The following is a 27,530-nucleotide window of genomic DNA, read 5'->3' on the forward strand; positions in this document are numbered from 1 at the left end:
CTTCCGGTCTCCGTACTGGAATTTCAACTGCATGACGTCATTTACTCTGCCGACGAGAAAGTTGGTATAACTCGAATAGGGCTGACTTGCTTCTAGAGAAGCCTGGATTTGTTACGGAGTTCTGGAAGTGGCCTGGAAGACGGAATCTATAACGATGTGCCATGCATTTCGGTTAATACGCACTAAATAGATGCCTGGACCATCATGCGGACTTTCGCAAAAAAATAAAAATAAATAACAACAAGCAATTAGATGGAGGAACGGGAAGGTGAGCAATTTGTTTGAAACGAACGAACGCAGTATACAAAGCAACCAACTATCTGCATAATTATAGCTATCGATACATGGTGGATCTCGATTTGTCTTGCGTGTGTTCAGATCGTATGGTAATATGAATGTGAGCAGCAACTAGATACATTTTGATGGATTGCAAGATAACGATCACAAGGCAGACCAATAGCTGTATTGAAAACTGACTGGCATGGTTACTAAGTTAAAAAGCTTCCACATCGAACTTGCCACAAACGTTTCTCTCCATAGACACTTTAGAAGAAATGTAGCCTAATATTACGCTTGTTAAACGATTACTGTGCACTTTGTGGTTAAAATCTTGCTCAGAACGAAGTTAGGTAGCCGATAGTTGCGTGTGATATTGGGAAACGTAAATTGGGCTTGTTATCTGTGATATTGTGGTCCAGGGGTTGAATATTTTATCATCCACCTAGTTATTTAAAAAAACCTCGAATTATTTAATACTGTAACGAAGTCGCGACTGTACACGATTATAAATGTTTAACGTGTACATAATATAAAAACAGGCGTGGAAGTGCAGTTACGAGTGGAATGAAGGCGTTTTCCCCATAGATGATTCTACAGGAGAGGGCGAAAGTCGTCGGTATTTATAAAGATAGAAAATGAAAAGTTTAATTTTATGCCTCAAAATAGCCTAAATCCTTAACCAAAACCATATTGGGGACACGACCACTTGGATACTGATCGAATATTTCCTAACGTTAAAAAGCGGTAGTTTTAAAACCGCAGGAATTTCTGGCAAAGGTTATAAACCTGGGAAACTGAGAAACGTGTGCGTTCCTATACTCTATTTTTTCCCCTAGTTTATAATGAACATAAAGCCCAAGTGCATGCTACAGTAACGTGTCCTGTAAAACGTTTATAATAGTTTTACAGTAGGTATACGAGAGCGTTTGAAGAGATTGGGCGATATTCGGTTTAATGATTGGGAAGCGCTTGCTCCGTGATTCACTGTACCGTTTCGTGTTCAGGTGAAGAGGGGTGTCACTGCGTGGGTTGCGGTGGGAGGATCCTGGATACATTCTACGTGACAGTTCTCCAGGAGTCTTGGCACAACGCCTGCTTCCAGTAAGTGGCCCACATGTTATCAAAAAATAATAATAATAATTGAGATTTAATTATTAGTACCTGTTTATTTTCACAGTGTCAGTCAAACCATTAATATATGAAATGGCCAATGGAATTGATGTGTTTGGTATTTGCGTGATCCTCTCTTTAGTTTAAATGGTAATGGTAAATGGACTGCATTTATATAGCGCTTTTATCCAAAGCGCTTTACAATTGATGCCTCTCATTCACCAGAGCAGTTGGGGGTTAGGTGTCTTGCTTAGGGACACTTCGACACGCCCAGGGCGGGGATCGAACTGGCAACCCTCCCACCCGCCAGATAACCGCTCTTACCTCCTGAGCTATGTCGCCCCGCCAAGGAAAATGTCGAGATGATGTAGGCCTACTGACCGTGCTAAAGACTTGGAAAATGGTGCACAGATGTCTCTCTGCATTGCCACTCAACATTTAAAAGATTTATTCTGGGGTAATGACCCGGTTTTAATGTACTGTCTGGAGAGTGTATTTGTACATGGGCAATTCCATTCCACAATAATTGGGGTGATAATCTCAAACGTCTCGTGCCACCTGGTTAAGGCACTGCACCTCACATGCATACTTTAATTATGGTGAACAAAGGGCCTTGTGCTCTGCCCTTTTTAAACGGCTTCTGGGGAAAAGTGCCACACGGCAGTTTGATGACGCGAAGCACGTACTACTCATTTTACAAAATTTGCGAGGAAATTCTGATGAACGACCGTGAAGCTTTTTGTTTTTGGTTGCAGTTAGCTCTTCAAAGTTCTTTTTTTTATTTCCAGTGCATGTTGGCTAGGGTGGGGATTATATTTCTTCATGCCTGAGAGTTTGTGTAGTGTAGTGATAACAGATGCCTTTAAAAAAAAAAAAAAAAAGCAAAGATAACTTGCATATCAAGCATTGCTTGTGTGTGCAATGTTGACTAGCTGAGTGCGATGAAAAAAGGTGTGGTGTACAGGTATAGCTGTGCTGCGAAGTGAAATTTAGTTCACTATACATTTCTACAGTGAAATTATCCTCATTTTACTCATGTTTAAGCTGTTAAACACACAATGGGATTTTGGGGGAAAGAAAAGGTCTGCATTTTGCCAGTATGTGGGGTTGTTTTTGTCTCTCTTTTTTTTTTTGTTTTTGTTTTTTTGTTTGAGGAAATGAACTGCATTGAAATAGCTGGAGACAATTGCTGGCATGTGTTGTCAGTCAGCATGCATGCAGGTATTGACTTCAGCTGGTATCCTGTATGGCTGACAAGCTGTCAGACATGCAGTGTTAAAGCATACTGGGAGCCCTGGAAATTTCCACCAATGGGATGCCAGCATTTGCACATCTATAGGCTGCATTATGGGATTCTGTCACTGACCTTCAGTCCAGTGTTCCGAAGGTGTAAATGCACACAGTTGACACCATGACATCTTCTCTCCGCTAACTGCACTTGTGTGTCACTGATGGAAAAATGTTTCTTTTTTGAAACCTGAAGACGCACAGCTGCTGGATGAGTGCAATTTCATCTGCTCAGTGAGCGGAATTTCAAATCCCAACTTGTTCATTAAAAGGAATAAATTAAATGGTAAGAATTCTGTTACAAGTCGAGACAACATTTTCTGTTTTTTAAAATGCGTGTGACGGTTTTCTCAGTTAGCATTTGTCAAGGAACAGCGTTGTTGATATCAGCTGAACTATCGACCGAGTCACAAGAGAAAAGAAACAAGCTGTGCACTTCCATCAAACCCACCTCAAATTTTTGCATCCCTTTTTTCTTCTGATGTACAGGTAATTATCTCAAATGTCAGTTGCATCCAACCGCAATTCCTTAGTGCTAAATTCCTTTCTAGGAAAGTGTAGGTGTTTCCATTTCAGCCTACGCGGGCGTGGATTTGGCTTGGCTCAAGGTCGCTCGGGAGAGGTTCCTGCCCGCCCTGAGTTATCTCAGCGCGAGTCAGTTGCTCTTTGCACTTGCTGGTTTGCCCTGACCCGACTGGTTCATCATTACCAGAGTCTGATTGGTTTTGCGAACATTCTGCCCTCGGTCGCTCGGGTCAGAAAAGCTCTTGAGGGAGAAATGCGGGAGAAAGTTATGTGAATATGTGAAGTATGAAAGCCACAGATGGGGAGAGAGAGAGAGATAGTGAGAGTAGAGTGTGAGAGAGAGAGTGAGAGAGACAGAGAAAGAGAGAGAGAGTGAGAGAGACAGAGAAAGAGAGAGAGTGAGAGAGAGACAGAGACAGAGAGAGTGAGAGAGAGAGAGAGTGAGCGAGAGAGAGAGAGAGAGTGAGAGAGACAGAGAGAGTGAGAGAGAGACAGAAAGAGAGAGAGTGAGAGAGACAGAGAGAGAGAGAGAGAGCGAGGTCTCAAAGGCTGCCTGGCGGCTTGCTGATCAGGACGGGAGCATTGCCTGTGAGAAACCAGGGAGGAATTTCGAGGAGTCACAGCCTCTGTTCTGATGAGGTTTTCGGCGCGCACGTTCACTCTCCCTTCAGAGCGGCGCGTTACGTAATCGGAGGGGGAGGACAGAGAGTTTAGAAAATAGAATCGGCCCTGAATAGTGCGGTTGCAGTGATGTAATGGTTTGGGACCGAAGGATTTTCTGGATTTCTATGAACACTGTTTATGTTTCCGTGTGTGTGTGTCTTTATGCTTGTTTGTGTTTGTATTGTGTGTGTGTGTGTGTGTGTGTGTGTATGAGCATGAGCATGTGTTTGTGTGTGCATGAACGTGCGTGTGTGTGTATGCGCGTGTGTGTGTATGTGTTTGTGTGTGTATGCGCGCGCGTGTGTGTGTGTTTGTGTGTGTATGCGCGCGCACACGTGTGTGTGTGTGTGTATGCGCGCGTGTATGTGTGTGTATGCGCATGGGTGTGTGTGTGTGTGTGTGTGTGTGTGTGTGTGTGTGTGTGTGTGTGTGTGTGTGTGTGTGTGTGTGTGTGTGTGTGTGTGTGTGTGTGTGTGGGAGTTTTTTCAGTGCCCAGAATGACCTAGCATTTAGACGGAGCCCTCGCCAATTTGCAAGTAAAGCCTTTAAAAAAAAATATATATATTTTTTAGAGCATCTGGCCACTGCGTTCAGGTCTATTCATAGGCATATCTGTTACTCAGCTGTGCGTGACTTCTCCAAAGTGTTACAAACCCCATGCTCTGCGGAGACTCCCCCCTTCCAGCCTCTGCTTTGGAAAGTGTGTCCTCCACCCCGACTCCCGTACTGACGCTCGTCCAGGCAGTGGAAGAATCCAGGCCGTGCCAATTTAGCCTAAACCCTGGCAGGAAAATCAGGGCTTTCCTGACAGGGATAAGCGCACTTCTGGTAACTTGAGACAAATTCCGAAGCGCGTTTTTTTTGTTTTGTTTATTTATTCAATGCAGTCGATGGGAATTCCTTGTCTCCATGGGACAGGGTTGTGGAGTGGGGGGTGGGTGGAGGGGCATGGTGGTGGGGTTCTTGTGGAGTTTCTTGAGCAGAAATTCATTCTGTTTTTTTTTTTTTTTTTGGGGCGGGTGGGGGAAGGGGTCTTCCTGTCCATTGTCCAGCAAGACCCCCCCCCCATGGCATGCGGAATTGTAAGAGTCTGATGTCATCCGTCTGATGTCAGCTCGTGTAGGTGAACTCGTGGGTCACAAGCGGGCTTGGGAGGGCTTGTGGGTAGGAATGTCACATTCCCAGACGTCGATTCAGAGACGGGGGGGGGATCTGGGGGATATCAAACATAGCGTAGACCCGTGTGTATATTTTCTCTGGAAAGCCATTCCTGTGTCTATAGTCCCTTTAGGTTAAATCCCGAATCCGGCCAAAAAGGCTGTTTTTTTTGTTTGTTTTTCTCAAGTTTGTGTTTGTGCGGATAAAAAAAAAAAAAAAAGGATACGTGTATGCGCTTCGCGCAAGCTTATTGGCCTGCGTTTCCCCCCCTTTTGCGAGCGTGTGACAAATTGACGGATGTAGTCTTGCGGTCGGCCTGCGTCTGGGAAACGCCGCGAGCCGTGGCTTTATCGGTTTTCCTAATGGCCACGGTAACCGCCCGCCTCGAAACGGTACACACACGGTAACCGCCGCCGCCGCGGCGCGAGTCGCAGGTCTGTCAGCACGCGTCCCCAGGCACGACGGGGGCCACTGCTGTCTGGCTGTCTGTCTGTGATCCGGAAACATGCGGCTGCTAATTACTGTGCTTTCAGACACAGATGGAAGTCTTTATCACCGGTCCTTCGACAGGGGTTTTTTACATTTTTAATCTTTTATTTGCCGGGGGGAGGGGGGAATGGCGGCGGGGGGGGAGAGGCGGGAGGAATTTTGTTTAATCGCTTTTTCCTGCCCGACGGCTTCCTCCCCGGGTTACCCGGAGAGCGGTGCTCACACACACCCTGAGATTAGGGCCCGTAAAATGGGAAATGGGGGGTGGGGGGGGGAAGCGCTTTATTCTTTATGTTCGGGGCCTGGTTTTTGGGAACATTGTGGAGCGAGTACACGGGGTGGTAATTGGCTGGCTGGATGCCGTTGCCTAAATCCGGTCCTCTTTCGGTCCCGCCACACACTTGTTGTTGTTTTTTGGTTGATCTGCGGAGAGCGGGGCGTGCCGGAATGCCGATTGGTCGTGGTGGCAGCGGCGGCGCAGATGAGCGAAGGAGGGCGAGATGCCGTCGCGTTGGCAGTTGTAAGAAAAACGATTTCTGTATTTATGATTTAGCGCTCCGTCATTGAAAGCTCGTTCGCTGCCTGGCTTTTCTTCCTCGGGGGATTTTTGCTCTGGATCTTGGCCAGGCGCTCGTAAATGTGGGTCCAAGGTGAAATTCTCACCTGGGCCGTGCGGAGAGCCTGAAGAGAGCGCCTTGTTTCACCGAGACATTCCTGAGACACTGTCACCGGCGCAGGTGCGTGATTCGCCGAGCCGTCTCCCCGCGAAACCGTTTCCATGACGGCGTTTCGCCCCCAGAGAGAAAACATTAGAGCGGAGCAGGCCGGCTGGGGTTTTTTTTTTTTTCTTTTTTTTTTTTGTTCTGTTTTCCCCTCTTCTCTCTCTCTCTCTCTCTCTCCATGCAGTTGTTTTGTCTTGCTCTGCGGCCAGGGCTTATGATCTCGTCGACATTCCTTTAGACAAAGGAGTAATTGGGCCGCTGGCCAGAACTGTGGCCCAGTCCCCCCCCATGGGCCCCCCCGCCACCGTGCGTGCTGATGTGATTTTTATCGGCGCTGATGAGCTTTTCCACACTGACCCCGGCCTCTGCGGGAATTGGCGGAAGTTGTTTCTTTTCCTCCTTTCATCTCTGTGGGATGAGGAACATGGCTACTGTGTTCTCATCCTACCCTGTCCCCATCCGCCCCCCCCCCCAGTAGGGAACCGGAGCTTTTGTTTGGTCCAAGACTGAAATATAGGCTGTGTGTGCCAAATTTGCCTTCTGGAATTATATTTTAAAAATCTGAAAAATCGGGAAAACTCTTGCACCTTTGATCTGTAGGAATGGCCTTTTAAAAATTTGGGCGGGGGTGGGTGGGGGAAGCCCGGCCATCACCCCCCAGATACGTGGTTCTGATCCCTGAAGCCTGACGACAGACCCCGGGCTTGGCTAGGGGGGGGGGTGGGGGCTGTCTTGGCTCGCGGTGTTGAAGGATCCACACACAGGGCCCCCCGGGAGGCCGACGGTAGGATTTCGGATGAAACGCCCTCGTTCTCCCACCGAGCACCCCCCCCCCCCGCTGTTGCATCAGCCATTGATGTGTGCCGAAGGTTCCGGCACAAAATGGCTGCCAAGCATCCCCCCCCCCCACCCCCACACCCCTTTACTGTAGTTCGCTTTTCTGCTCCAGCCCGCCCCAGTTGTACAGTGTTTCCTCAGCCGCGCTGCCACTCCTTCGCTCTGTCAGAACGAGGAATTTGTAAAGTTTATTCGCCGGGTTTCTTTCTGTGCGCTGTCTCGTGCGCGCGGCCGAGCTAGCTGAGGTACGCCTGTAGCCTGCAGGCGTTCACCTCTCCCCTGGTATCTCCAGCATTCTGAGCACTCCGCGTTCAGGCGTCTTCGTTTTTCGTGCGCCGGGGCCGTACGTTTTGGCCCCCGATTTGTCAAGTCCCGCTCGGATGATGGGAACCAGCAGGAACCGACAACGGGACAGCGGACAGGAAATTTTCTTTAGGATTTTAATGCAGCATGATGATATTGGGGAGGACTGTTGGACATTTTTTCCCAAATTTGGGGCCGGCTTACGGACAGCTGCACACTGCCGATTTCTCCCCTTTTAACAAAAGACGTTTCGATGCAAAGGTGAAGGTAGGACCTCCTAACAGTCTTCAGTGTGTGGAGAAATATCTGCAGGAAATGGAGAACCTGAGACTTGATTCTGTGGTTCTGTCGTTCTCGGGGAGATTTCCCTTGCAGTTGTGGTCATTTTATCGCGTTGATTTCTGAGATAACCAGTGGGCCTGGCGATGCCCTCTGGATAGCAGCAGCTCATTGGCTGCTGGTTTGGTCCAGTATGTCATTGATCATGTTCTCTAACACCCAGATGGCTGAGCGGTGGACTTTCAGCCACCTTTTCGGCCATGTTGTCCCCCTCATTGTCCATCCTTGTCCTCTGGCAATGTCAATCTGAACACCTTCTTCTTCCCGAATCAGACCGTACGGAAGACAAAAGGAAAAACCATTTGCCACCCCCAGCAGTGATCTACCTCCTGTCCTTGGGATCCAATCTTAAGAATGCTTTACTTTGTACCCTTCCCTGCAAGAAACCCCTCCAACGGTCCCTCGCATTCAGTGGTTGTCTTGGTTTCTTCTAGAAGTCCGGCAACCTTTTTTTCTCCTTCTTTTCAAATGACTTGAATACATTCAGGCGGAGAAAACAAATAATTCGGCTCACAGCTGATGCGTACATCTCGGAAAAGACGTGTTTACTTCTCTTGACTAATGATCTCAAGCTCTGGGGGGGTGGTTGTTTTTTTGTTGTTGTTGTTGGTAGCAAAGCAAAATCGGACGAATAAAGTAGAGCGGCCATGTCTTACTCTAAATGTACCCCTCTCTCTGTCTGGAAAAGTTGGGACGGTGCCAGGATTTGTTCAGACGTTGATTTTGTTCGTGCGTGCGAGAGAACGCTTACTATTTGCGGTCGTCCGTGTTGGAGCTAGCCTGATATGAAATCATGGGTGATTACACGTACGTTTTCTCATGAGCTTTTTTTGTCTCTACTGTTTACTGCCCCGTGCTCATTATAGCCCATTCAGGACAGCACACAGTAATTGGCATTCAGCTGCAGTTTGACAGTAAGTGTGTCTGACATGCCTGCTTAAGGAAATAATGGTTCGGTGTTAAGGAACTAGTGTCATAAATACCCTAATGGCAGCCATTACCCCTGCTGTGTGAGAATGTGCCTCTTTTCACTCCCCCCCCGTCCCCGTCCCCCCCACCCCGGCACGATGTTCGAACTCGTCCCGTGTGTGAAACTCAAACTTCTTCTGTCCGCGCACCCTGGAGTGTCACATCTATGCAACGATTGCTTGATGTGACATGTCTGCAAAAAGCAAATGCAATCACTGTGGTTTTAAATGCTGTCTTTGTTTCTGGGAAACCCGTTATTGACAGAATGCACTGTTTGCTTCTGGGAAACCCATTATTGACGACGGCGTTATAGACGGAATGATTATCAAAATTGGCAGTTGTTTCTCGAATTTCCTGAACCCTTTCTCCGCGGTGGAATGGTTGTCGTGGTAACGCTGCCCCCTTTCCAACTTGGCGTTGTGCTGTAAACACTGTCTTCCGCCCTCTCCGTCTTACCGCATTGATGTTGGGAAGTCGGCAAAGAATGATTTTTCCCTGGTTCAGGGGAGGTAGCCCACACCTGGCACAGGACTCGCGTGAACCTTCTTTAAACGTTGGAAAGTCCCCTGGCGCTCTCAGGCATCGGTAAATCTCGGCTTGTTTTTAAGGCCTTGTTGGAAGTCCCGCGCTCTCCGTTATCGAGCCTTTTCTCGGGGCCGCACCCTACAGGTAGAGGCGAAAGCGTTGTTTTCTCCCGCCCTCGTGCTTCTCCCGCGGCGAGCTGCGACATGTGTAAGATACGCGCCACTCCTCCCCCCCCCCCACCCCGACCCCCCCGCAGATCCAAAAAGGTGCGATGTGTTCTGTGCTCCCGCCCAATAGGCCCGGGGGGGGTTAAATGCCACAGCGCAGTGCGCATCAAGTGCAGTCACCAGGAAACAAATTCATGTTGTTTTTTTGTTATTTATCGTACGTTCTGCAGGTTCAGTTTGGCGTATCCCCTTTGAAATCCGGCCCGTGTTTCTCTCTCTCTCTTTTATGTGCGTGGGGGGCATCGCAGGGGGAAGTTCGCGGGATGGCAAACGATCCTGTTATCTCTCCGCAGTTCCCCGAATTCCCCCGTTACCTGGCATCCCGAGAGGGCCCCATCAGTTTTTCCATTGTCTGCTCGAGGTTGTTTTTTTTTATTCTGCCGAGGTATGCTATTGAAACCTTATCTCCAAGTGAACCTCTCTGCCCGCACAATGAGGAGGGAGAGCGTGATAAGCCCTTCTGCAAGGTCTCGGGAAGCAAACAAAGCCTCCCGTCCCGTCAGATCTTCAGCATCGTAGGTGGAGCCCTGGGTTCCCGGATTTAGACTCACCCCCCCCAGCCCCACCCCCCACCCCCGTACCCCCCCTCCAAATATCCTCGCGTCCCCTCGGTTTCTCTCTGGGGTCTTCTCGGCCCGGACCTCATCGTCTGCTCCTCCTCCTCTACCCCCCTGCAGGTGCTCGGAGTGCTGCGACCACCTGACCAACTGGTACTATGAGAAGGACGGCAAGCTCTACTGCCGCAGCCACTACTGGGAGAAGTTCGGGGAGCTGTGTCACGGATGCTCCCTGCTCATGACCGGACCGGCCATGGTGAGCTCCTCTCTTCACCTCCATCTTGTTGTTTTTGAGCTGTGGTTCTTGCCTGGTTTTGGTTCAGGAACAGCCACCAAGTTTCTCTGGACAATCCCCCTATCCCCCCCATGACCTCTATCAGAATTATATTCTTACATTATATAAAAAGCATTGTATTCTTAAATAAAATCCCAAATCTGTATAGTCATTCAATATCAAGTCGGGCCAGGGACCCCCCAATAGCAGTGGTAACCGACTGTGTTCCTGGAGATCTGCCATCCTGTAGGTGTTCATTTCAACTCTTAATTTGGCACACCTGACTCTACCAATTAGCAGCTGGACGAGAGCTCTACCTGTTGAATACTGTGTGCTTCGGTAGGGTTAGAGTTAAAACCTTGAAGATGTCTTGCCGTGAGGGGGATCGGTACGGTAAGAAAGTGCAGTTCTGTTTCATGGAAGCAGGCAAGTTGTAATGCCCTTGCGCACGGGAATCACGGCAGTTAAAACTAAAAATTGATTTTTACGGCTGTGGTTAAATTCATTTTCTGGTGATTTTCTTGTGGTGGGATAAGGTTGTAAAAGGAATGTCTCCTCAAAGACCAAAAGCATTTGAAGCAGAAAGGCCTAGTGAACCTCAACAAGCAGTTTGCGAGTTTGGGGAGCTTGCTTGGAGAGATTCTTTTCTCTGTTAAATGATGGCGGACAGGGCAAAGTTCAATGGTATCTATCACAACTTTGTAGCTACAACTGTCCTTAGGGGTCAAAGAGGAGTCTTTCAGGACCTGGATTAAGTTAATGTTTTTGTTTTTTTTAGGTTTGACGTGCCGTTAAATGCGATGTTTGTTTATTTTTCTTCGCAGTTAGGGGAGTTCAGGCGAAATGATTGAATAACAATGCTCGCGTTGGGGAAATTCATTGCATTCTGTAGGGAGTGAAAAGTTAAGGAAGGATGTTGATTGAATTGCAGGCCTTAGCTATGATGGCAGGAAAGCGTGCTGTCTTACTTTTTTTGGGGGGGGCTTTTTCAGTTTTATTTGACAGAACAGTGCAGAGAGACAGGAAGAACTAGGAGGAGAGAGAGGGAGAGACGTGCGACAGAGGTCGGCGGTCGGATTCGAACCGCCGACGTCGCGGCTCGCATTGAGCGTGTGGATAGCGCTCTACGGGCTGCGCCACTAGAGGCCCCCACACGCTGTCTAACTTTAGCGGGTCATCTGTACGGGCGCGCTAGGAGCGAAGGGGTAACTGTTTCGTCGTCCTCGCTTTACCGCGAGCGCGGTCGCTACGCAAGCGTTTTAGCGCTGCCGCTAGCCGTCGCTTTGCGCAGTCGACTCGGCTGACGGAGGCGGTTAGCTGAAGCTTTAGCTCTGAAAACCCCCTCGCCCCTCCGCACCCCCACCCCCGCCCCCCTCCCCCTCTCCATCCCACGCTCCTTCACGTGGAGGCATTTGGCGGTACGTTTCCCCAGACGCGCTCGGCAGCAGTCGAAGCGGAAGCCGGAGCGGTCTGGAAAGGGCCGTCCCTCGCGCTGCCGTTCTCCGCGGCGGAGCTCGACTAGCGTAGCTCCAAACCCGCGCGCGCCCCCGCACCCGCCACCTGACCGCAGCCGGTTCCGCGCTGCCTCCGAAACGCCCGGCGTCTGTCATTAAGGGTACGCCGCGACTTTTCGAGGCCCGGGCTTTTTTTTCGAGGCGAAGCGGTGTTTGCTTTTTTGCGGGCCGGTGGTGGGACGTCATCGCCGCCGCGAACGGGCTAGCGTAATTGAAAAGCGCCATAACGGCTTGTTACATTACCCAGCGGTGCCGTCACTGCAGTGGAACCGAAGCCGCGGGCTCTTCAAACTGCGTGTTATCACAAACGTCTAGCTGGCTACAGACGGATAAAATGAGCCAAGTTTCCACAAAAAACCATCCCCACAAATACCCGAGTTACACAGCGAAAAAGGGTTTCTGTTTTTTAATTGCTGATATACATTACATTACAGGCATTTTTATATGTGTGCATATATGTATAATGTATGTGGGCTATGATCTAAAAATGAACGTGCGTCAAACATTTCAATGACGATAAATAATAATAATAATAGGCCTTTTATGTTTAATCTTGGCCACGCTGGTCTAAGAAAGAAGTTTGCCAAGTATTTCTGGCGGGTTTGTTTTGCGGTGTCTTGCCCCAGCCCAGCCCAGCGCCAGCCTGGCACGAAGCTTGCGGGCATCTCACCCGCAGGAGAGAGCCCCACGGAGCCGCGGCTCGCGGCCTGGCGCGTTTTTGGCGGGAGGACGCCATTTTGCGCCCTTAACGAGGTGGTTGCGGCATCGCGACTCCGCGCCGAAAAAAAAACGTTCGCCCTCCGTTTGCTTGGCCGGTTGGCCGGGATACTTCACGAGCGCAGCTCCGACAAGCTTTGTAAATATTTCCAAATTAAACCCCAACCCCCCCCCCCGCTCCTCTTTTCTGTCCTTTTGGTTTATTCCGACCTCTCTGTGTAGCAACAAACGGCTCCGGTGTGTTTTTGTGAGGTACTGGGGAGATAGCATCTGAGTGCCCCAGGCTGCTGGCATACTTTGGGATCTGCTGTTGGCGCTGGAGCCTGTACTGTGCTGTGTGTTCGCCCGTCTGCTGCCCAGTTCTGCTGAAGTGTCTGTTTGCTGGGTCTGATTCACGGGCCACAGGGGATGGGTACACAGCTGTGGCGGGGGGAAGGGGGGTGGGGGGGGGTCGGTCGGGGGGGCCCGGGGGCAGGGGCGGGGGCGGAGGGCGGGGGGGAATGTCATATTTACTGTGATGGTGCTGTGAGGCCTGAGCTAACGTCATGGTAACGGTGCTGGAACTCACAGAAATCACACTCAGAGTTCACCCGTAGCAGCACAGACAGGTGGAGTCACACCAGGAAAGGCCCAGAGGGCAGATTGGGTCAGCTTTCTGCGTTTTCTTTGTTAATAATTCATCACGCTTCATCACCTAGCTTAAAAATACCCATCTGATGACCCAAGTCCATGACCGCGTCCAGCGAATGAACGTGAATCTCTCTTCACTCAGCGTTACTGTCTGCAAAACGTGCCACATAAAACAGAACTGGACCTCATAAATCAATGCCCATGTGGACTCACGAGTACCAAGCTCATGTTGATAATGTTATCTCCGTTCACTCTGTAATGAACTCCCTTCTGGCTGAAGTGACATATGACCCCAACTTAAATAAATAGATTTTTCACACCTTTATTACAACCACTACACACTGCAGCAACTGTATTATTATTATTATTATTATTAGTAGTAGTAGTAGCAGCAGTAGTTGTTGTAGTTGTAGTAGTGGTAGTAGTAGTAGGAGTTGTACTTGTAGTAGTAGGAGTTGTACTTGTAGTAGTAGCAGTAGTTGTAGTTGTTGTTGTCATTGTCATAGTAACAGGAATAATATTTCTGTTTCAATTTGCACCGCCCTTTTTCCAAAGGGCGTTGTTGCCGGGCAGCTTTGCAGAGATCCAGGGCTGAGCCTGTACCTGTACACTATGCTCAGGGGGACAAGGGAACTGCTCCCCACCTGGTGAAAGAAAGAAACCTTGAGTTGGAGCCTTTCTATGAAGTCCGGCTGCCTGTGGCCTAGCAGTGGTTAACTGAAAAGTCTGATTAATGACAGTTATGATAATAATGCGTTTTATTGATCGAGCACCTTTACAGTCAAAGGTGAGGCAATGGAAAATTCAGATTAATAACAGTAATGATCATACGTTTTAACTGATCAGACACCTTTACTGTCAAAGGTGAGGTAATGGAAAATTCTGATTAAAAACAGTAAGGGTAATAATACATTTTATTGATCGAACACCTTTACACTCGAAGGTGAGCATGTACAATGGCTGTATCCGTGCATGTGTGAGTTCATACACTAGTACATGGAAGCATGCCTAAATCCGGTCATTATGTGATGTGTTTAATAGCTGCAAACCATCACAGTATTGCCAGGGTTGTGTAGAAAAGACATGGTGTATCAGAAATTCAAAAATGCCATATAGAGAATATTCTAGAAAAGGAAAAAGAAATGTCCGGCTTTGCTGGAATCCCAAACCCCAATTTGGGAACTGTTTCTGAACACATTCTCCAGGGCACCAACACAAATGATTTTAGATCTTCTGGAGCTGAACACACGATCTCCTCAGGGTCAGGTATGAAGACCCAGCCTTTCTGACAGAAACGTCAAAACTCCTCTGGCACAGAGCCAATATGCATGTTCTTGCTTGAGAGTGTGAGAGGGAGGGAGGGAGCGAGCGAGCGAGCGAGAGAGAGAGGGGCGAGAGCGGGATGTGATTGGAGGGACAGATCCTGAGAATTCTACAGCATTATGACCTCATCGCTGATTACCCCAAATTGAGGGAAAAGCAGATGTTGCCACTCAAGTATGAGAGGGAAAAGCTCGGTGAGCCCACTAGCTTGCCTGGGCCTTACTGGGGGGTAGTTTTTTTTAAATTTTTTATTTTTTTAAAAACCGCTGAACTTTAGATGAAACTCTTCGGGAGAAGCATGAGACGTGAGATTCCCCCTCCCCCGATTTCTCCTCAGGTGGCCGGAGACTACAAATACCACCCGGAGTGTTTCGTGTGCCTGAGCTGCAAGGTGGTGATCGAAGACCGAGACACGTACGCCTTGGTGGAACGCTCCAAACTTTACTGGTAAGCCAAGAACCTGCCGTTGCCCCCTACCTGTCGCAGGTGAGTCCAATGCATGAGATCTCTAATTGGGCTCCAGGTGTTTGTTGTTGCTTGTTTCAGCTGAGCCTTGTTGATGTCGCTCCTCCCCTTTGTGGTTTGAGGGATCGCCTGTTCTGTGCTGGGGTAGTTGCGTAAGATGGGGACGGAACTGGCTGCTGGTAGTGCTCGCCCTTGTTTCAGTTTTTTTTTTCCGAAGGGTGGAGTCCTTGTTATTTGTGAAGCAGGGGCACATCTGTGCCCATCCCCCCCCCCCCCCTTCCCTATGGGGCTCGCTGCTGTCAGGCTGACGGTACCTTCCTCTCCACAGCGGGAAGTGCCACAAGCAGATCGTCCTGACGCCCGTGCTGGAGAAGCTGTCGCCGGACTCGGCCCTGGACTCCCTGCCGCACACGGTCACCCTGGTCTCCATGCCCGCCGCCACCAACGGCAAGAGGGGCTTCTCCGTGTCCGTCACCAGGGACTGCACCGGCACCACCACCGGCGTGCAGGTCAAAGAGTGAGTCTGCCGTTCCTTTTACCCTTTTTCTCAACCCGGCCAGGACTCGTTTTTCTCTTTTATGGGTATATACGGTGGTAATTAAAGTGGATTGGTACCGCCAGGGTGTCAGTTGGATGTAAGGGGTGATTAGGCGGCCATTTTAGGGAGCTGATTTCTGTGGGAATTTCACCATCGTCTACTCTGATCCCATCACGTGTCGGCGCACACCCACATCTCAGGCGCTTAGCGGACACTCCTATTCAGAGTGACTTGCGCAGACTAATTTCTTTTCACATAATTCATTGATGCAGCTGGATGATTGAAACTGGAGCGATTCAGGTTAATCCTGCTCCAGGGTAGAGCGGCAGCGACCCACCTGGCAATCAAACTAATCAGTCTTTGCAGTTGCAAGCTTTGCTCCATAACCGTAGTGCTGCTGGCACACCTGCCTGGCTGGCAGTATGGCATGGTAAGGGTACAGACTGGTAGGGCTACTGGCAGTGTCACACCTGCCTGGCTAGAAGTTTAGCATGGGAAGGGTGCAGAGTGGTAGGGCTACTGGCAGTGTCATACCTGCTTGGCACACCTGTTTGGCTGGCAGTTTGGCGTGGTAAGGGTACGGGTGTGGGGTGGTAGGGCTATTGCCAGTGCCACTCCTGCTTGGCTGGCAGTTTGGTGTGGTAAGGGTAAGAGTGCAGGGTGGTAGGGCTATTGTCAGTGCCACTCCTGCTTGGCTGGCAGTTTGGCATGGTAAGGGTGCAGGGTGCAGGGTCGTAGGGCTGCTGGCAGTTTGGTGTGGTAAGGGTGCAGGCTGGTAGGGCTGCTGGCAGTGCCACGCCTGCTTGGCTGGCAGTTTGGTGTGGTAAGGGTACAGGCTGGTATAGTAGTGTCGGCAGTAAGTAGGACGGGTGAGTCTTACGAGCATCTCAGTCAGTGTAGACTCTCTCCACAAGCCTCCGATCTGCCCTTTGGTTAAATAGCCAATGTAAGCAACTGGGATTTTTTATCTGCTTGCATAACTCGTGTTGTCAGTTCTAGGAGCCTTTTTACACATAATGTAATGCAAATAAGGGCGTTTTTAGACAAACAGCCCCACTGGGCTGATGTCACCTCCGGCCAGGAACAGTGAGGGCCAGTGTTTTAACTGCATGTTCTTGTATTTTCATCTGTGTATTTTATATATAATGCAGGATGCTATGCTATGTAATACAGGTCCTACAGTTTGTACTGCTGTGCCGCCTGCAAAGCAAGCTACACCTCCACCGTTTTGACATTAGCTTATGTTTAGTGTTACTGTTGTTAGCTGTGATGCTATGTCAAAGCCTAGCAGTACACAAGAAGATGTCTCAGACTTTTAGAAGGTGGTCTGGTGAAGTTCGGTCCTGTGGAGGTCTAACAGTACATTGGGGGTTCCGGGAAATCTCCCCAGGGTTCTGTGGATACACATCAGTCCCGAGGTTCGGAATGCCATCCACGTCGGCGACAGTATCCTGGAGATCAACGGCCTGCCCGTGGGCTCGCTGATGGAGGAGGAGGTGAGTTCTTTTCGAAACCCAGCTTCTCTCCATTTTTTTCAGAGCAGCTGCTCTTTGGTAAATTACCCCTCATTTACCAGCCTTGAGCTCAGGATGATCTCAGTCTTACGGTTCTAATAACGGATCTCCAAAAACTGGATCTTCGCTTCGAGCTGTCCTTTAAACTCCCAGATTCGTTCCAGTTTTTTCTTCTTCGTGGAGAAAATAAATGTCTATTAGTTCAGACATTTATTTCAATAGTTAAGCCTTCGCTCTGGGGGTGGGGGGGGGGGGGGGTAGGATTTAGGGCACCACGTAGTATTTGGTTACCTTTTCACAATTGGGTCCTCTGTAAATATTGACTTGGCTTGCTTTCCGGTGTCCTCTTTTCCAACAACTGGCAACATAAAACTCAAACGTTATTGGTTTGAATTTTATTTGAACTGCCTTTTGTTAACGTTGGCCATTCCTTCAGAACGGGTCACTGTGACAGCGGTATAATTTTCCTATTATTTACACGTGCTTGTGCCGGAGGAGGGCGGTGGCTGGAATTCAGGTTGTCTTGGCATTCTGTGCCTTTCGAATGGTGGATTCCAAAAGTGAGGTTTGTTTCCTACCTTTCCTGTTCTGAAGTGAGTTCCTCAGAAGTCCACAATCTGTCCCTTCCTTAGTCTAGCATGGTGCCACATCATAAATTGTCATCAATTGTATGTCACTCAAATGGAATGCCTTCCAGTTCTTCTGAATTCTGGGGTACTTTCAAACGGGCACGTCACTGGTCACATAAGGAATCCCCGAAAGTTCCGTCTTGGGTCTTCCCCTGTTTGTTACTCCTTATGTTGTCTGCTACCTGGCTAGATTGTTTACCAGTGCACTGTCATTGTTTGCTGTTTGGGGACTATGCCAAGATTTATACCATGTTTATGAGAACCAAATCTTGCTTCCTGTCTACTGAGTGACTACCTTGAGGACTTAATGCTTCATTGAAATTAGACTACACAAGTCTTATGGTTATGCTTATTGGCTACAGGTTGTACCAAGGCTTTATTATTGGAGACTTGTTAGCAAAATCATTCCTTCAACAATTTATAACATTTGCATAATTATGTGCATCGTTGTAAACCCACTTATCTTTTTAAGGCGTGAGATCACAAATATGCGATTAGGAAGTTCTTAACTGAACATTCTAATGCTGATGTGTGTGCTGGAGTTCTAGAACACTGGCTTTTGAATTTCGAAAAACATTCCAAACGAACTCCTCTTCAAACAGTTAGGGAAACAGTCTGAACAGGTTTATGGTTTATATCAGCTTCTGAGTAACAGGTGGTATGCGGGGGGGAAGATAAGGGGATGTCCTTGTTTGTGTTCAAACCTTCATGTGTGAGTGAGTGGGACTCATGAGATGAGTCAGCCCTCTGTAATTTCAGCAATGGGACTTAGCTAAACACTGCCACGAAACCTGCTTGGAGGACCAACAAAGAAAATGAGTGGAATTGCTATGTGAAGTAAAAGGAAAATGAAGTAGCTTTCAATGAGATCTGTAATTCCCTTGGATTTACATGGTTCAGTCGCCAGCTAATAATTGTGGCTATGCAGCTATGGATGGATTCCACCTGATAAGTACTGACAGATATATGTTCAGAGCATGCAAGCAGGCTGGTAGGCTCCATAATGAATAGGCTTATAGTAAAGTATATGTTAAAGTATGTTGTTATGTTGAAGGCTGCTACAGTTGAAGGTTGAAATTAGTGGCTTATTTATTACCTTACAAACGTTCTGTTATGTAAAATATGGATACAGATTAGCATTGACTGTTCTTAGCGTAGTAAAACATAGCCTTTGAATGAAAATGACAATTTTTTACTCTTTTCTCTCACTGTGAATATGTGCCCGGTGTTTACAGGGGAGAGTTAATTCCGATTGGTGTTCGCAGGTGGAGGACCTGATCCACCGGACCAGTCAAACACTGCAGCTGCTGATCGAGTATGATCCAGTCAGGCAGCGGCTGGACAGGCTCAGGCTGGGGTCCTCGCAGGTCCGGCTTGGGATGCCGGCGGCCTCCCGCATGCGTCTGTCCTCGCCCTCCAGGACGGAGCTGGAGAGGACGGACAGCATCGGGGAGGGCTCCCTGAAGAGACGCTCGCTGAGGTACAGCCGGGCGTGTGCGTGCAAGTGTGTGTGTCTGTGAGTGTGTGTGTGTGTGTGTGTCTGTGAGTGTGTGTGTGCAAGTGTGTGTGTGTGTGTCTGTGAGTGTGTGTGTGCAAGTGTGCGTGTGTGTGCGCGCGCGTGTCTGTGAGTGTGTGTTTCTGTGTGCGTGTGTGTGTCTGTGAGTGTGTGTTTCTGTGTGCGTGCATGCACGTGTGTGTGCGTGCGTGCGTGTGCGCGTGTCTGTGAGTGTGTGTTTCTGTGAGTGTGTGTGTTTCTGTGTGCGCGCGCGTGTCTGTGAGTGTGTGTGTCTGTGAGTGTGTGTGTTTCTGTGTGCGCGCGCGTGTCTGTGAGTGTGTGTGTCTGTGAGTGTGTGTGTGTTGTTTGTGTGCGCGCGGTCTGTGAGTGTGTGTCTGTAGTGTGTGTGTTTCGTGTGCGGCGGTCTGAGTGTGTGTGTCTGTGAGTGTGTGTGTTTCTGTGTGCGCGCGCGTGTCTGTGAGTGTGTGTGTCTGTGAGTGTGTGTGTTTCTGTGTGCGCGCGCGTGTCTGTGAGTGTGTGTGTGTGTGTGTGTGAGGAGGGATGCCAAAATGGCATGTCCAGAGACCATGATGTGCCTATTTCACATTTAAAAAATTCTTAGAAAGTTCTTAACCAGTTAGTTCTGCTGAAGTAAATCTTTGATCCAAATATAAATCCGATGTTCTTGATGAATTTGCTGATGTCAGATAATTTTAAAAATCGTCATAGGAGAGAACTGCACCTCCCAGGGTGCAGTGCCTCTCAGAATCCAAAGGAAAATGAGGAAAGCTGAGCTGGTGGCCTGGGGAAGGAAAAGAAGCAGGGAGATGTGATGGCGAATGAGGCAGCAGTGGGCAGAACTACAAACACAATTTTTGGAACATTAAAAAAGATAAACTTTCTTTAAATAACTAAGGACACAAGCAAATTTGAAATTCTTCCATGTCTTTTTAAGCCAACATTATTTAGTGTAATCCTCATGCAAATCCTTTACTCAGTATCTCCACCTGCCTGTCTCTTTGTATAGATAGCATTTGGAAATTGTGTTATTGTGGTGTTACGTACTACCTCTTTAAAAAAAAACTTTCTTGTCAAACACATGTCGTGAACAGACTCCAAACACTCAGCTGAGCTGTAATTATAGTCAACTCATTGTCCGTTAAGCAGGATTGTGTCTTGCTCTGGAATCTGAAGTTAAGTCCGTGTTAACAGATTGACAGCTGCTTTCTAACGGGCAAACAATGTGAGATTTGCATTCGCCTTCAGCTGAGATTTTAAGAAACGTAATTATTGCGATGAACATGGGGTCAACAGTTCAGGAGAGACAGTAGTGCATTCTGGGAAGGTTTCCACGGAAGACAAATTAGTTGCGTGTGTCTATTCCTGGATTGGGAATTTAGAGGGGGAATGTCATGCTTTGATTTATGGAGTGATAAGCTTGTGGAAGGACGTTTGCTTCTGTTCTTTACTTTGCAATACAAATATCCACTACACGAAGGTAAAACGTCAAATAGTAAAGGTTTAAAATTTAGGTGAATTTCCATTTTAAATGAAAACGAAACATTTCAGAACTCATTGTGCCTTAAAGGAATGAAGACACATTTATTCTTTGTTAGAAATGTAGGTAGACTTGATTTTTTTTTTGTTGTTGCAATGTTTGTTTATTGTTAACTAAAAATAAATCCTATCCTGAGGTTATCCTCTTAGTTCTAGAGTGCAAAGGTCACATATTGATCTATAGAGGATTCATCTTGTAATACAAGCTGATTAGCATTCAGTGTAAACAGAAAGGTTGTATTTTAGGGACTTTTTTTCCTGAATCCAGCACTGTACCCAAGAGTGATTGAATCATTTGAAATAGTTTTTTTTTTTTTTTTTTTTTTTTTTTTTGGACCCAGGCGCAGCAACAGCATCTGTAAGTCTCCGGGCCCGGGGTCCCCCAAAGAGCACCCCGCGCTGTCCCGGGACATCGGACGCTCCGAATCCCTGCGCTCCTACAGCAGCTGCTCCCACCGGATCTTCCGCCCCTGCGACCTCATCCACGGGGAGGTGCTTGGGAAGGGCTTCTTCGGTCAGGCCATTAAGGTAAGTTCCCCCCCCCCCCCCCGCCAATCACCGCTCTTCATTCTGGCTCAGAACTCAGGAGCGGGTTTCTCTCTGTTTGCTCATGCAAACACTCCTGCACGTTCGACTGCACACACTGAGCGGGAAAATCCAGTTCAGAACAAAAGTGAAATTACGTGTGAAGGCAAGGCACACATCGTACACAAGGAAATCCTAGCTGCTTGTTTTCTTTTGTTTTGTTTGGTTTTCCCCGAGTGCATTTCAAGGAGATTTGTTGTCCTGGATGAAATCTAGATTCTTGATCTACAAGTCAGACTCCCCGCCCCCCCCCCCACCCCACACTTTTTCACATAAAATAAATGGCTGTTGAGTATTGGAATGCCTGTGCAGAACTCCTGACCGAACAGGACCTCAGTTGCTGGAGACATTGGTTGCTGTGGAAACGGCTTTTAATTCCGGGAAATGCTCCCGTGTGGATGACGTGACCCGAATGACCGGCGTTGTTCCTCTGCGTTTGGACAGGTGACGCACAAGGCTACGGGCGAGGTGATGGTGATGAAGGAGCTGATTCGCTGCGATGAGGAAACCCAGAAAACGTTCCTAAAGGAGGTCAGTACCTCCAGTCCTGGAACACCGTCCTTTATCCCCGGAAAGCCAATGCCACAGTCACAGCACAAAATTCCTGGATAACAGTGCTTGCTCTTAGAGAGGATGCTGGAACAGTCCTTGGGACTCTTTTAGGAAGAACGAGAACTGTAATCTGTAGAAAGCATGTTAAATTACCTGTGATTTTTGTTTTTGTTGCATTAAAATACTTGTTTTCACTGTAGAGAATTTGATGCTAGAGATCTTGAGATCTTGAGAACTCCGGAACGGGAGGTTTAATGAGCCCACTTTTTTCCCCCCCCCCCCCCAACCAGGTCAAAGTGATGCGGAGTCTGGACCATCCCAACGTCCTGAAGTTCATTGGAGTGCTGTACAAGGACAAGAGACTGAACTTAATCACGGAGTACATCGAGGGAGGCACGCTGAAGGACTTCATTAGGGACATGGTGCGTACGGCATACATTTCCCACAATCCCTTTGGTTTCAGGCACTTTTAAATATCCTGTTATTCCAATGAGAGGCACAGTTTGCCTGCTGGGGTGAGTTGAGGTAAACGATATTTAAAAACCACAGGCTTGGCATGGTGCCTGGGCTTTTGTTTTGTTTTTTTACATGTTCATTTTTTTTGTATAAATTGGGAAAGCACAGAATGGGAATACGTGGAGGTGTGATGTTCATTCCTTGGTGAGACTTGGTGAGAGGGAGTTTTCTCCAAATTTCCTGTCCTAGGTCATTAGAACAATCCCTTTAATCCAGCTGTGAGAACTCGGCTTTGTGCTTTGGCCTCGCAGGGTCAAAAACAGGTTTATGTTAATCCAGGCTCATTATTACAGTCTCTACTCTATAAAGCGTGAGGTCATAGTTCACATGTGTCTGCAGAGAGTGCTGCCTTGTGCACGATTGCTGATCCTTGCTTTCTGCACCAGTGGAGCTGGGAAAGCACACAGCCCGGAACATAAGTGCCAATCAAAATTCACTCCCCTGGTTTTTAACTTTTTAACTCCCTCCCCACTCCCCATCCCCCCCCCCCCCCAACCCCCCACCCCCGCTGCATGTGCCCACAGGATCCGTTTCCGTGGAAGCAGAGGGTCAGTTTCGCGAAGGGCATCGCCTCCGGGATGGTGAGTTGGGCTCTGCCTTTTTCTAGAAGCTTCTTCTGCTGACGCAGGAGGTTATTCACGCAAGGTTGCCACGCCAATTTGCGTTATTCATCTACTAATTATGAAGCCTGTAGATGAACAAAAACAATGAGTAAAAGAAACTCTGCCCCCCCCTTCCCCCTCCCCCCTGTACAGCCAATGACGTGGGGGGAATCCGGCGTGTGGCTCATGGTGCCCACCGGTCTCCATGGAGACGCGCTTCGCTGCCATAGCAATGCTGTGCCCCCTTGCCTCTTGGGTCCAGGGGGGAACGTTACACAAACACAGCTCTGTGCTCTCGGTGAAGAGGGTACCCTGAAAACCGCAGGGTTGGGGGGGGGGAGGTTCTGTGCCCCTTTAAACTAGCAGTGAACCCTAAAAGGCGAGGGAACCTCTCTACGTCCAGCTCCCCTGTCACTGTACAGCCCCAGAAGTAGCACTTCCAAGCCAGGCAGACCCCCTAGTAGCAGGGATAAAACGATCCGTCATGGAAGTGTCGATTGTCATTGACACGGCAGCATTGTTTATCATTTGTTCCTGGTTTGAATTTTTTTTTTTTGTTTGTGGTGTTTAGATTTATCTCGAAGTGTGACTTTTTTTTTTTTTTGCTGTCGTTTCAGGCTTATCTGCATTCGATGAGCATCATCCACAGGGACCTCAACTCTCACAACTGCCTCGTCAAACTGGTACGTGTCTCGGGGTCTCCCTCCTTAAAAGCCGAGGCACCCTTCGCACACCCTCTTCTTCGGACGACCGCGCACGCCCCTCAGTCCCACCCCGTTTCCTGCCTGGCTTTCCCACGTGCACAAATCCCAAAAACCCAGACAGGCCCGGCCAGGCTAAAGGCTAATTACGAGCCGCGGGTATATGGAGACCCCTGGTGGTTGAATCTCCGCCTGGTTTCCGAAATCACCCGCGACCGCGCTCGTTTTTTTGGTAAACATCAGGCTGACCCTCCTGGGAGAACGGCAGTTGGTTTTTATAATTCGTCTGCCGTTGAAAGCCGAGATGAATCGAGGGAAAAGGCCCCCTAGCAACAATACAGAAGGGGGCCCCTAGCAACAATACAGAAGGGGGCCAACCGGCACGGCTAGGAGCAAGCGGTTAACTACCGTGAGTTAGCGGTTAGCTTTCGGTCCCAATGTTAGGCTTCATGAAGAGAGAGGCAGCCGCCAAGTCGTGGGAGAACCGCTGTGCCCAAGTCTTCAGCGTTTCTGTCCTTTTTTGTTTTCTTTAAACTCTAATGAATAAGGAAAATAAAGCTGCATCGAATGTAAATGCATCCTTAGAAAATTGAGCGGCTTATTCAAAGCCAAAGTATATATACAGAGTACCTTATTCTTAGTGTGTCCCCCCCCCCCAGACTGCTGATTTCCCCAGGGGGAAATTTCAAATGACTTTGTAATTATCTCTCGTGCAATTGCGTCCCTCCAGGACCACCCAGAAAAAAGAAACATCCCGCACGGCTTTAATGATACAGAATGTTTTGGTTTCCTTATGCCTAAGAGCAGGAAAATGCTAAGTGTCCCTGCTATGAATTAAGACAGCAGATTCAAAGTGCCAAGCCATTGCCACGTCGCCATTTTTGGCAAATATTTTTTCCTTCAGATTGCCAGCCAGTAGATTTTTTTGAGAGCAGATTTTTTGATGAGAAATCCAAATCCCGAGACCTCTTTAGGTGTGCCTTGGAACAGAACGTTCCCGAAACGGAATCTTACTTGCACGTTAGACTGCTGCAGGCACCGACAGAATAATTGCATTAAAACTTTTTTTTTAAAAAATGAGGTTCTCTAAAATTGGCTGCATTTAAACGTAAGGCCTGACGATTTATTACACATATTCACTTTCTGGATTTCTCGCTGGTACTTGGATGTACGTACACAGATTACAGAGCTTAGACTTTTATGTGAACAATATGAAAAAGATGTAGCGGATTAAAATAATCATTTTGTTTGACGTTAATCCAAACGGATTTGGCAACCCCGGAGCGGACTCAGCAGTTGATCTCATCCTCTGGTTCCCCCTGCTGCTTCCAAAAACGAAACAGCGGAAGACACGACGGCGGCGAGCATCGGGCGTGACTTTTCCCGCCTTTTTTTCCCGGTTTCCAGGACAACACGGTCGTGGTGGCGGATTTCGGGCTCTCCCGCCTGGTCGTGGAGGAGAAGACCCGCCCCCCGCCGGCCGAGAAGCCCTCCAACAAGAAGAGGAACCTGCGGAAGATCGACCGCAGGAAGCGCTACACGGTGGTGGGCAACCCCTACTGGATGGCCCCGGAGATGCTGAACGGTGAGCTGGAGGGAAGAGCTCGTTGGCTCTCCCTTCGCCCAATCCATTACATTACATTACATTACAGGCATTTAGCAGACGCTCTTATGCAGAGCGACTTACACAACTTTTTTTTCATAGCATTTTACATTGTATCCATTTATACAGCTGGATATATACTGAAGCAATTCCGGTTAAGTACCTTGCTCAAGGGTACAACGGCAGTGTCCTACCCGGGAATCGAACCTGCGACCTTTCGGTTACAAGTCTAGTTCCTTACCCACTGTGCTACACTCCGTCCTACAATCCGCGTTCTGCCTGCGTCGGGCTCCTCACGAAGTCGGCCTAACCTTTGCCGCTCTGGGCCTCTTGTGTTTTTTTGTGTGCTCCAGGTAAACGATACGACGAGAAGGTCGACGTCTTCTCCTTCGGGATCTTGCTTTGCGAGGTAAGGCTCCGCTATTCGTGAAAAAAAAAAAGCTGATAAAAAAAATTGAGGTTTTGTTTTGGTTCACGTTTTTGCTTATTACGGTGTGTGGGGTGAAAATGTGATCGGACGTATGGTGCTCCTAGACTGGTTTTGTGCTCCCAAAATATCGCCCTTTGGTGATAGTTTTGTGTGTGGGTGTATGTGTGAGTTGTGGTTCATGGGTGATGTCATGTGATCTATTTGTACACTGCCTGGAGCCAAAGAACAAGCATGCCCATTCAGAATATTTTCTGTGTAATTGAGGTATTGACCAAAAAAAGGTCAACGTAAAACACCCCCTCCTATAATTTAGAAATTGTCAATTTGTTCACTCTCTTGATCGACGGTATCTGTTTCTGTAAATTTGAGATCAATCTGTAAACCGTAAGAGGTGTATTCTTCAGCTAGACGCTGCTGGCGTGAACCTTTCATAGCAGTAAAAAGGGGCGTTTCTGGTCGTCTAGCATCTGTTTGTCGTTGTGTGTTACCCCTGGGGTATCCTCCCCTCTAACATCGTCACCATCATCTATTCTTAGTCAGATTCAAAATGGGGCTCGCTTGTAAACTTGCGATTGTGCAAGGTTTTGGTAGCCTGTGGGTGCCATAAATCATTCTGGCTGTTAAAAAACACAGGCAGACTCCAGTCTAGGTCTGCTGGGACTCGGGAGTAAACTAGTCTATTTTTGGACTCCTGCTACCATTTAGCCCCGGTAGCGTGATTCACAACAGAAAAGCAGTCGCGGCAATAGGGGTTGAATTTTTTTTATTTTTCCTGGTTCGTTCTTTGAAATCGCACAGGGTTTTTTTTTTTTTTTTTTAATTTAGTTTCCTGGAGTCTGTCTGAATCTAGCTGTTGTCCGCAGCGTTGTTTGAAAGACCGCTCTGGCGAAAAAAAACGCAAACACGAACTAGCGACGTTCTAATCAAGTGCATCTCTTCACTACACTTATGCATGTGCTGTCCGTTTGAAACTTTCACTTTTTTCCCCCCGAATCTGTAACCGTTTTAGTTTGGTTCAGATAGACCGAAAGTCCGAGCCACATACCCTCACCTCCACCTGCAGGTGGGAGAATTAATCAGATTCTTTTTTTCTCTTTCGCCAAGATTATCGGTCAGGTGTACGCAGACCCAGAATGTCTCCCCAGAAACATGGATTTCGGACTCAACGTGGAGAAGTTCTGGGAGAAGTTTCTTCCGGAAGATTGCCCACCTGGGTTTTTCCCGCTGGCCGTGGCTTGCTGTGACCTCATCTCTGAAAACCGGTAAAGACGTTAATATGCATTATAAATTTTTTTTTTAAACTGGTTTGGTTAGGATCTATAAAAAGTCAACTCCCTTGTTTACCGGGTTTTCACTGCTGTAGTGAAATTAGTGAGTGAGGTCGCTCTTAGGTACATTTTTTTTTTTTAACCAAGAGCTTCCGGAACATTCTGAAGGGAGAAAGACCAGGAGGAGAAATGAAAGGCAGGCAATAATGAAGAAAGCTTTTCAGAATTCCTCTTTCAGGCCCCTCTGCAATTCCAGGCTACAAATCTGCCAGCAAACCACTCCGAGATAGAATCGCGATCCGCTTTCCCCCCAAAAATGTGCCTCAGAGCAAATTGTTTTCTGATGTTTGGATGCCCTCCACCTCTGGCATGTCTGTGACGTTCCCTCCTTGCTGCCGCACGCAGGCCGGCCTTTGAGAAGCTGGAGGACTGCTTCGAGGCCCTGTCCCTCAACCAGGACCTGGGCATCCCCCTGCCGGCCGAGCTGGAGGAGCTGCACCAGAGCCTGTGCCGCCTCCACGAAAGCAAACAGAACCAGGGTGCCGTCCCGCTGCAGCCCCCCGAAGAGCCGGAGGGCCTGGACAACAGCGGGACCTAGCCTGTCCCCACCCTCACCCAACTCATCCA

At 48.4% G+C, this 27,530-nt stretch overlaps 1 protein-coding gene across 1 annotated transcript; it reads left to right on the plus strand.

The window, feature by feature from the left end:
* limk2 (LIM domain kinase 2) lies at positions 1-27,530 on the plus strand. The gene is made up of 16 exons (XM_064353585.1): positions 1-268; positions 1,284-1,380; positions 10,111-10,246; positions 14,786-14,895; positions 15,242-15,430; positions 16,842-16,947; positions 18,860-19,074; positions 20,988-21,174; positions 21,676-21,762; positions 22,074-22,205; positions 22,824-22,880; positions 23,519-23,584; positions 25,010-25,187; positions 25,559-25,614; positions 26,740-26,897; positions 27,309-27,530. Exons 1-16 carry the CDS (start codon positions 253-255, stop codon positions 27,499-27,501), a joined length of 1,983 nt encoding a protein of 660 aa, XP_064209655.1. The 5' UTR covers positions 1-252; the 3' UTR covers positions 27,502-27,530.

This window comes from Anguilla rostrata, chromosome 10 (assembly GCF_018555375.3).
Source record: "Anguilla rostrata isolate EN2019 chromosome 10, ASM1855537v3, whole genome shotgun sequence".
Classification (NCBI taxonomy): Eukaryota; Metazoa; Chordata; class Actinopteri; order Anguilliformes; family Anguillidae; genus Anguilla; species Anguilla rostrata.

Coding starts and splice junctions, on each gene's coding strand:
- limk2 (XM_064353585.1), top strand. Junction 14,896..15,241: donor GAACGCTCCAAACTTTACTG/GTAAGCCAAGAA, acceptor TCCTCTCCACAG/CGGGAAGTGCCACAAGCAGA. Junction 19,075..20,987: donor CTGAAGAGACGCTCGCTGAG/GTACAGCCGGGC, acceptor TTTTGGACCCAG/GCGCAGCAACAGCATCTGTA.